Below are 10,596 nucleotides of genomic sequence, written 5' to 3' on the forward strand. Positions count from 1 at the left end.
CCTCTCGTCGGTTTGAGGAGCGGGGGTTTCACAGCAGGACATGCCGCTTTAAAAGTCGTTGCGTGCAAAGTGGCAAAGCACGAGAATGCATGTATAGAAAATCAACATGTGTTTGTACCTTTTGCATTTAATACATTTTGTTTTCTCGCACCATAGGCGGTGGAGCTTCTTAACAGAGTCCAACAGGTCATGCATTCTAATGTTATATCTCCTAAATCCACAGATGTTTTCAAAATAATTAGTTTTGTTATCCAGAAAAGGCTAGCAACGCATTTTGTTGCCCGTTTGCCTTCCGTCGATATCTTTTGACCTTTTTTAAGAAATGGAAAGTTGTGGAAAAAAAGATTAAAAACAAAATCGATTCCATGGGCTATGTAGATTTTTATAGGTTTTATAGGTGTTTGACCTACTGAAATCTAAAAAAACATTCTTGCAAGCAACCTAGATTTTTAAAATGGTGGCATACATAAATTATGACTATTCTTATTATTATTTTTCATGTTTATGAAATTAAAAAACATACTATTGGTTCTTTATTTATTTATTTTTGTAACTATTTATTTTAATTTAAGTTAAGTTTAGATAGTGTCGCAACTCGCAACCAGTCAAAAGATGAATCTGAAAAGGACCCACAAACTCCCAAACCCTTTTAAATCCCCCTCCCTTTCCATTCCCTTTCTTCCCCCCCGAATCCTCCATCAACCAGAGTGGGAAAGAACAGTTGAAATCACCGTCACCTCCGTCGTCATCAACTCATCACCAACAGCTTTTGCAATCAATTTCATCTTTCGATAAGATTCAGCATCAATGAGGAATGATAATATTCAAAATTTCTATACGAACTGGGAGCACAATGGCGGCTTCGATCATCATTATACCGAATCTCCCAATGTCTCTGTTTCTGCAACACTCGAAGGAAGCAGCAACAATGGAGGATTCGAGTATCAAACTGATTCCAACAATCGCAATCTCAATCTCCATCCACAGGTTCTCTTCAAATTTTATTGTTCATGAAAATCACCCTACACCCTCCGATTCTTTCATCATCAAACACAAATGTTTCTGCACGTGCATATATATGATTTCTGTTTCCGGTTGATAACTGCATAAAAACATCACTGTATTTTCTTTGGATTAAATATTATTATGATCAAAACAGTTACATCAACTCTGTTTAATTTAATCGAGCTAGAAGAGAATAACAATGTGAAATTTTGTTCTGAATTTGTAACTTAACCTTTTGCAGGGAGGAAGTCCAATTGGTTTGAATTTAAGGAAGTCGAATTCTCTAATCAATTTGGTAGAAATGACGCTATCTCAAGAAAGGGAATTACACAAGAACTCATCATCTAATTCTAACCCAACTCCTGAGAAGTTGAAGGCTTCAAATTTCCCTGCTCTTCTTTTACAGATTGGTTCTTGGAAGGTTCCTTTTTTTTTTCTTTTCCATATACTTTTTGTTTGATTAAGGATATATAAGGTGAAGAAAAGGCTTGACACGTGTCTTGCATCAAATTATCACTATACCAAAATTAGATAGAAAAGAAAACTCTTATTCACATATATACATGTTTATTTGTTTTGTAGTTTTCTTATAAAAAGTAGAGTATTATTATAATAATATAATTTTAATAAGAGAAAATGATTTTAAAGTTTTAAATTCTTTCCAAAAAAAGGAAAAATTAAGAAACTTCCACCAATAGCTACGGATACAGTTTTATTTTAACTAATCCATATCGGTATTAAAACTTGATTGGTTTGACCAATAAAAGTCAAACCGGTTTAAGTCAATCAAATTGGATTCAAACCGGTTGCTGGGCAAAAATGTCCAAGTCAGTTTTTTTGAATTTTTCCAAACATGATTTCACGTCAGAGTTTAACAAAATTTTCGTAGTTGATCAATCATCAGAATCGGACAAATAAACAAATCTCATGGTTTTTTTGTAGTTGATAAATGAAAACCGATCTTGAGAAGCCTCCAAAGCCATGTATATTCAATAAATTAAAAATGTAATAAATGGAAAAAGCATTTTTTTTACTATATGTAAATTGTTTTTTTCATATATTTGAAAATCTCTTTCACCCAAGTTGGTTTTAACTTTGAAATATCCCAATCCCAAACTCTAGGATTGGATTAAAGACCGAACCCGTTTTAAACTCAAACCCCAAGACTGTTCTTTTTCCCTCCATATACGTTCTTTCAAGTAAACTAGTTGATTTGATATAAAGTATAATATAGATGATTAGAAAAGTAAAGTAATCAAACAAACATATTCCATTCATAAAAATGCAATAGTTTTCATTTTGGATCGTCCAACTTTTCCTTCTAGATAACTTTTCAATCATGATTAACTTCTTTGTCTATTACTAGTCACCAAGCGCATAGTAACTTCGATTTTGGTACACAAATTTCAATAATTTTGGTGCTTTATTGCAAGACATTTGATTAATAATTAAAACGGATATATTTATTACACACTTAAAGCCAAACATTTTTTTACCGACTAAATTTGAAATCATTTGAAAATGTTTGTAGAGAGTTTCAAGAAATGAAGGAGATTTAGTTACCAAAATTTATTATGCAAAGAAAAAACTAGTTTGGGAGTTTCTAGATGGGCCTTTAAAGAGCAAGATTGAAATACAATGGTCAGAAATATCAGCAATTAGAGCCTTAATATATGAAGGCCAGCCAGGACATCTAGAAGTCGAGGTTCATATTATTTCTCATCTAGAAATGTTTTTTTTTCCTTCCATTTTATGGATCTTATTTATATGACACAAAACATATTTATACAGATAAACCAACCACCGCAATTCGGCCGAGAGATTAACCCCCAACCACGAAAGCATACACAATGGAAACAATCTACGGATTTTACAGGAGGTCAATCATCTATTTGCAGGTACCTACCTACTTAGGGGTCAGATATCTAAACGGAACCATTCATATGTCACATCTGAATCGGTCATCATTATTATTTTCATTGGTGTTCTTATGTTAAAAGTATATAACATAAAAGGTCTAATGACAATAATAGTCCTTAGACTATTATATAAATCCAAAATAACTATAATAATGCTAACATTAACAGTGTCTATCGGTTTCGGTTTCTAAATAATATGATTTTTCTCCAGGCGTCATTCAATTGTATTTGCTCCGGGAGTCCTTGATAAGCAATATGAGAAGCTTCTTCAATATGACAATCGACTATTCAACTTAAGCCAACAACCTTTCCCAGTAAACAACTACTCATTTTTCTACAGTGACCCAAATCACTATGTGGATTACTCATACATGGATCCACATCATCGACCAACCAATCATTTTCTTAGAGATCATGCTCCCATTTTACCAAATTTAGGTAAAACTCAACACTTTTATTTATTTTTCTTTTTTTTGGAAACCATGTGATTGATCCATTATTCTATTATTCAGATGAAGGAACATTAAGACATGTAGATGAGTATCAAGATAGAGTACATATTCAATTTGAAGGGAATCCCACCATTCCTATTGGAATGCAAAAACATTTCCTACCATATTATGAGCAGGAAACCATTATCCCGATTCAAGAACCAGGAATGAAAATGTTGTCGGAAGAAAGTGATTACATAAACAATAGGATTCCAGGGTTACATGTTAATTCCAGAATTAGTATCCAAGAATCTAATTATCGGATAAGTGTTCCAAATCCATATGGAGATTCATGGGAGACTGGAACAGAGAACTTTGGATGCTCAAATGGGTACCAACAATTTAATCCGAATTGGACATAAAACGATCAGTTGTATTTTTAATTTGGAAATATAGATAAACAGAGAGCGACATTAGATTCACACTTTAACCTCATGAGAACGAGGACTGTGTGTAAGTGAGTGTGAGTGTGTGTTTTTTTTTTGTAATAAACATGTAAGTTTTGACATGTAACATGATCATAAACGATCATGTAGATTAATAAATGATACATAGTTTTTGTGTGTTTTTTTAGCATTTTAAGATATTGTAATAAATAATAAAATATGAGCTTATTTATTTTGTTTAACCTTCTGTTGTTTATCTTATTAAAACAGATAACTTTCTAAAGTATTATTTTCTTTCCCAATCCTTCTTAATAAATAAAGAACTTTTTGCCACTTGTCACATTCTCATTGATTTGGCCACATGTCATTTTGTGGTTATTTTCAATTAAATTTTTTCCACATGGCATTTTATGGTTGTTTCATTTTTATTAAATGTATTAATTGCAATAAATATAAGAATAAAGGCATTTCAATTTCATTAATTGATTTTTCTTTTAATTTCTAAATTTCTAAATTAAAGTCCATTAGTAATTTAATAATTTAATATTTTTCTATTTTTTTTTATAAATTCAACTTCTCAAATATTTGTAATATTATAAATTTTTTAAATGAACCCATGTAATACATGGGTCATACACCTAATTCTTAATTAAATGTCAAGTACATTTATTACGAGTTTTAGGGGGTGTTTGGATGGGGAAAAATTGGCTGCTTATTGCTTAGTGCTTAATCCCACAGCAATAAACAAATTTAAGTGTTTGGATAGGAGTATTTAAAAATCAGCTTATTGCGGTAGGAATAAGCAAAATAAGCTGATTTTAATAAGCAATGGGGGAATGCTTATTGCTTATTGGTCATTTTACTCATATAAGCTGTTTTGTTTACCAAACACTTAAAATGCTTATTGCTTATTGTTTATTCCCACCGCAATAAGCTAATCCAAACACATTTTAAAAAAATGTTTATTCCCACCGCAATAAGCAAATAAGCAATAAACTAATAAGCTAAAAACTATTTATCCAAATACCCCCTTAATACGTTTATAATGGTATGTGTGCTTATTCCATATCTTGTTGTAAATACATTAAAAACAAAATTACATAAGTCCCTATGGTTTACTAAAGATTACAACTTCAGTCCCTATTAATTTTATTTGACAAAATGGTCCCTATGCTTTCTAAGATTTGCATGGTTGATTTTATGATTTTATTTATTATAAATTTGATCTGAAATTACTATTATACATTTTTTTCAATTTATTTCCCTTTTTTAATATAATTTTACTTTAAAGAAAGAAAAAAAAACCCACCCCACCCCACTTTACCACCACCCTTTATTTGCGTTTACATGATTTTACTCCTAAGTCCCACCCACCACCGGACTCTTTGCATGTCGATTCTCTCTTTATCTCTTTATTTCTTCTCTCGTTCTCCTGTTTATCTCAAAAGGAAAAAACAGAAGAAGGCATGCTGCCCCCAACCCCTAACATTGTAATATTTGTTTTCTTAACAGACACTACCTAAGAGATATAGATCGTTGTGAGATGAACATATGAGATAAAGCCTTAAGTTGCTTTAATTTGAGAAATGTTATTTAATAAAATATAGTTGAGAAATGTTGTAGTTCGTGTGATAAGGATTTCGTGGATATAAAGTTTGTTGAAAACGGAGTTCGTATGAGAAAGTTACGACTATTTGAATAAATGAAAGTATGTTGCTATTTTGAGAAAGTCAACAAAGGTCAAAGTCAATGGTCAATCTTTGACTATCACAACGTGAACAATAGACCATCACGACATGACTAATAGGTCATCAAGACGTGACATATGACGAGTCACCGAGACACGTGGCTGGAGAGTGCGACACGTGGCAAAACCGGGGTTCAATTGTTCATCACGATGTGACACATATATGGTCATGACGTGACCATTACAAGTTAGAAATATGCAAGTTTTTGTGTTATTTTGGGGATTTTTGGCACATTCTATTAGAGAAATGGGTGCATCAAAAAACATGTCGTGCTGCACAAATAAAAATGTGTTATCATTTCATTCCAAAACGAAAACTGACAAATATTTCGAACCACTTAGTTCCTCGTGTTCTGGAACAGTTCCTCGCATTCTGGAACAGTTCCTCGGAGTTGCGTGTCGGAGATCGAAATTAGGATCGGGGTCGCGTGTCGGAATCGAATTGGAAAGTCGAAGCAAGATCCAGAATGAAGGCGAGGGTCTGAATTTTTTCAAATTATATTACAGAATTTGAATATCAAATTCTCCATCCAGAACACGAACCGATAGTCCGGAATCAGAATTTAGGAGGCACGGTAATGTGCTGACCCACCCGAAAATGAGTCCGAAATACTCAAATTCCAAAATAAATGGTTATTTAAAAAAAAATATGATTTTAAAAAACACACAAAAAAAAAATATTAGATTACTCGATTTCCCTTTAACATAAAATACGGTTTTATTGATGGGCATCAATATTCTCAATAAACATAGGGTTAACCCGGTAATTTGGCATTTTCATAAACCCATATATCTACATGGCAAGATCGTTGGATCACCCAATCGACATCAGCCACGTTGAACTTTATGACAAACTGGTCTGACATGGCTAGCTTTAATTCGTCCACGTCACTCTTCCATACAAACGTAACGACCATAAGACGACCTCCTTATAAACCCTACTATCACTTTCTCGCTCTAGCGGCGGGATCTCACTTTCTACTCTCTGGTCATGGCGACACGGAAATTTAGCGGGATTGTATTTCTCTCTCTACTACTGCTTATTTCAGTTGCTTCTGCCAAGGTGTTCTTCGAGGAGCGTTTTGAAGGTGATTCTTCCATTAACGTTTTTTTTGAACGAACTTAGCTATGCATTTGCTCGCATCTTGCATCGAATTTGACCTTCTTTTGACATTTGCGTTTAGTTGGAGATATGCGTCTGATTTTGCTAGTATTATTCGATCCGATTGGTTTCATTTTAGTTAGTTAGGTGAAATGTAAATTTGTAGTTCATCTGTGAGAGCAATCGAGATTAACGTGAATTTATCTATGCCATCTTGTTTTTAGGCTAGGGTGACTTAATTTTCAGCTTGATCTGTCCCTATGGAGATGAAATGAATTGAGTGTGTTGAGTCAATAGTTTATCAAATTGGTTTTGATCGGCTTAATTCCAGTGGACCTAAGGCTATTCCCGATTCAAGTCGACTCTTACGTCATTTTGAACAATGCTGGTGTCCTGATTAGAATGATGAATAGTTTGTCGCTCTTTTAGGTGCGCTGTTTCACTTGATGTTAGATCAGCAAAACATGTATGGTTAGCCATTAGTTGCTGTATCAGGTGATGAATGTGGGTTTATGTGATGATAATTTCTTTACAGTAAATATCCCTATCTTTAAGCATGTGCCTTGTCCCAAATTTAAGATCCTCTTCTTTCCCGGTTCTTAGATGGGAAACCATACACAAGTAATAAGACTTTCAGCATGTGGATTTTACAAATTTTAGTTAGTTTCTAGCGTATTTTTTTTCTATCTAGAAAATTGACATTTTCCATTAACTTTGGTTAAAATAAACTACTGATTTGACTTATTGACATTTCATCAGATGGATGGGAAAGCCGGTGGGTTAAATCTGACTGGAAGAAAGAGGACAACATGGCTGGGGAGTGGAATTACACATCTGGTAAATGGAACGGAGATGCTAATGATAAAGGTACACATTTTCCCATTTGCTTTTTAAAAGAAATTCTTAATTTTTTTTTAAAAATTTATAGACGCCTAACAAACTCTGTTTTTCCCTTTAACAATAGGTATACAAACAAGTGAAGACTACAGATTTTATGCCATATCTGCTGAGTACCCTGAATTCAGCAACAAGGATAAAACACTAGTCTTCCAATTTTCTGTCAAACATGAACAGAAGCTTGATTGTGGTGGTGGATACATGAAATTGCTTAGTGGTGATGTGGATCAAAAGAAATTTGGTGGCGATACCCCTTACAGGTTATTTACATATAAACACATACTTTCTCTCTAATGTTTTTTATATTTTCTCCTTTTATTGTTTCTGAAAAGTTTTAATATTGTCTTTGAAAATGTAGTATCATGTTTGGACCTGATATCTGTGGGTATGCAACAAAGAAGGTTCATGCAATTCTTACATACAATGGAGAAAACAAATTGATCAAGAAAGATGTTCCTTGTGAAACTGATCAACTTTCACATGTTTATACCTTTATTCTACGCCCTGATGCTACTTACAGTATCCTCATTGACAATGAAGAGAAACAAACAGGAAGCTTGTATAAGGATTGGGATGTTCTCCCACCAAAGCAGATTAAGGATCCAGAGGCCAAAAAGGTAAATTTCAAATGTTTTACATGTTTGTAGTGACTAAAGAATGTTCTCATTTGGTTTCAATGTTACTAATATTTGTATTGTTGATGATGATAGCCTGAAGATTGGGATGAGAAGGAATACATTTCTGATCCCGAAGATAAGAAGCCTGAGGTAATATATAACATTAAGGGCTTGTTTTATTTGTTGATTCTGTCAGATTCCTTCAAATTCCATTTAGTTTGACTGATTCTCTCTTTAAGATCCAAGTGGAATAAAAAACTGAATATGCTCTTTGATTACTAGGGTTATGATGACATCCCAAAGGAGATTCCGGATCCAGATGCTAAAAAGGTGGGATTTTTAATTTTTAATTTTCTATTATTTTTTAATGTTATGTGATTTGTTAGTTTTTGATTATAATGAGCTAAAATTTCAGCCAGAGGATTGGGATGATGAGGAAGATGGTGAGTGGACTGTTCCAACTATTCCAAACCCTGAATACAAGGGTCCATGGAAGGCAAAGGTTTGTGTTTTTTTTTTTAAAAAAAAAAAAAAATTTTAAATGCACATTTTTTATACCAATCATGTTTTATAAAAATGTTTACCCTTTGACAGAAAATCAAGAACCCCAACTACAAAGGGAAGTGGAAGGCACCAATGATTGATAACCCAGGTTTCTTTTCTTTCATATTTGAAGTCTCTGAAACATTCCTTTGTCATGTTTATTTTACATATTATATGTAAATATAATGTATAAATTTATCTCTAGTCTAATAATATATACAAAAAAAGAAATAAACATAATGTGACATTAAAACATAATAAAATCTCATTAAAACCCAAATAAGATTATAATAATAATACGTTTTTTACTTTTTTTTAGAAAATAAAGTTGTAAATCATTAAATTTTCAATGGAAAGAACAATTCCGTTCTTTCCCTGATTCCATCTGACAAAACACCAACTCTTAAACTTGATTGACATTAATTTTTTGTTTTTTGAATTTTAGATTTTAAGGATGACCCTGATCTCTATGTATTCCCCAAGCTGAAGTATGTTGGCATTGAGTTGTGGCAGGTAATTTTCTTTTTTGCCTTAATATTTTTAATAAAAATTTAAATCAAATAAAAATTCTCAAATTGGTGTTATGTTATTTTTCAGGTAAAATCTGGAACTTTGTTTGACAATGTATTGATATGTGATGATCCTGAATATGCCAAACAACTTGTGGAAGAAACTTGGGCCAAACAAAAAGATGTAAGCTACTTTTATAACTATATAAACTTTTACTCATTTTCTATTATAACATATTATATATATTCTCATGTTATAATTAAATGATTCTGATCATGTTAGGCTGAAAAAGCTGCATTTGAAGAACTAGAAAAGAAACGCGAGGAAGAGGTATGATGATTTTTTTTCCCAATTTTTGAACTTTTTTTTTTATGTAAAGAAATTTCTCAAATATTTCGAAATCAAGTTGTTATTAAGTTATAAAAAATTATTTATATAATGGTTTTTTTTCTAACTATTATACTCTTCACTGGTTTCTGTTTTCAGGAATCCAAGGATGATCATGTTGATTCTGATGTATGCCTCTCTCTCTCTCTCTCTCTCTCTCTCTCTATATATATATATATATATATATATATATATATATATATATATATATAATTTAGTCTAATAGTATGAGATGAATGTAATTTAGGCTGATGATGAGGGCAATGATAGTGGTGATGAAGCCGAACCCGAGGAGGAAGAGGAAGCAGATGATAATGATATCAAGGTAAAATAATAATAAAAATAAAAGTTCAAATTCTAATTTCATAAATTACTGTTTAACCCCCCCTTTTTTTATAATTTACTTCTCGCAGGATGAGCTATAGGGGGATAATACCAAATTATCAATTGCAAACTATATCCAAAATATAAAGTTGAGAGATGTTAGACGTTGAGATTTTTCCCTTTCTTTTTATAGCTTTATATATTTTAGGCCTTTGGAATATGGATAGAGATATAAAAACAAATTTAAGGCTGTGGATTCAGATCTTGTGTATCGTTGGATTGTATTGGCATCTCGACTATTGAAGAGAGGGAAAAATATGTGTGTAGTTTGAGGCAAAAAAAAAAAAGATTTTTAGTTTACATTTTAAATTATTACTCTGTTCGTGTCTCTCTTTTCATATACTCCATCTAATTTTGAGTAATTGCATAACACAGGGTTCATGATTAGCTTACATACCTTCCAATCTCCTATCTGAAGAAAAAACTCCTATACGTTGTCTACAAATCTACATTAACATCCTTATTTTTTTTTTTTTGCTACTTCAATCACTCTCAACATCCTTAATAAATTACAATTTTTTTTTCATAAGAATTATTATTTTATGCTTGTAAAAGAATGTCAAAAGATTCCAAGCATAATTCCATATTACATGATGCCTTGAGAAGTG

The 10,596-nt window shown here is 32.2% G+C and overlaps 2 protein-coding genes across 2 annotated transcripts; both read left to right on the forward strand.

The window, feature by feature from the left end:
* The first annotated feature begins 698 nt into the window (after window positions 1-698).
* LOC145139784 (uncharacterized) lies at window positions 699-3,928 on the forward strand. The gene is made up of 6 exons (XM_079073487.1): window positions 699-987; window positions 1,247-1,426; window positions 2,537-2,710; window positions 2,797-2,903; window positions 3,136-3,362; window positions 3,437-3,928. Exons 1-6 carry the CDS (start codon window positions 808-810, stop codon window positions 3,775-3,777), a joined length of 1,209 nt encoding a protein of 402 aa, XP_078929613.1. The 5' UTR covers window positions 699-807; the 3' UTR covers window positions 3,778-3,928.
* A 2,555-nt stretch (window positions 3,929-6,483) lies between these two features.
* LOC145136464 (calreticulin-like) lies at window positions 6,484-10,316 on the forward strand. The gene is made up of 14 exons (XM_079070599.1): window positions 6,484-6,636; window positions 7,410-7,517; window positions 7,615-7,807; window positions 7,906-8,164; window positions 8,258-8,314; window positions 8,447-8,494; window positions 8,580-8,666; window positions 8,759-8,816; window positions 9,153-9,220; window positions 9,305-9,400; window positions 9,500-9,547; window positions 9,704-9,733; window positions 9,852-9,929; window positions 10,018-10,316. The coding sequence occupies exons 1-14, from the start codon at window positions 6,540-6,542 to the stop codon at window positions 10,027-10,029; spliced, it is 1,239 nt and encodes a 412-aa protein (XP_078926725.1). The 5' UTR covers window positions 6,484-6,539; the 3' UTR covers window positions 10,030-10,316.
* Window positions 10,317-10,596: the final 280 nt, after the last annotated feature.

This window comes from Lactuca virosa, chromosome 9, assembly GCF_052849685.1.
Source record: "Lactuca virosa cultivar CGN04683 chromosome 9, Lactuca_virosa_CGN04683_v6, whole genome shotgun sequence".
NCBI classification, from domain to species: domain Eukaryota; kingdom Viridiplantae; phylum Streptophyta; class Magnoliopsida; order Asterales; family Asteraceae; genus Lactuca; species Lactuca virosa.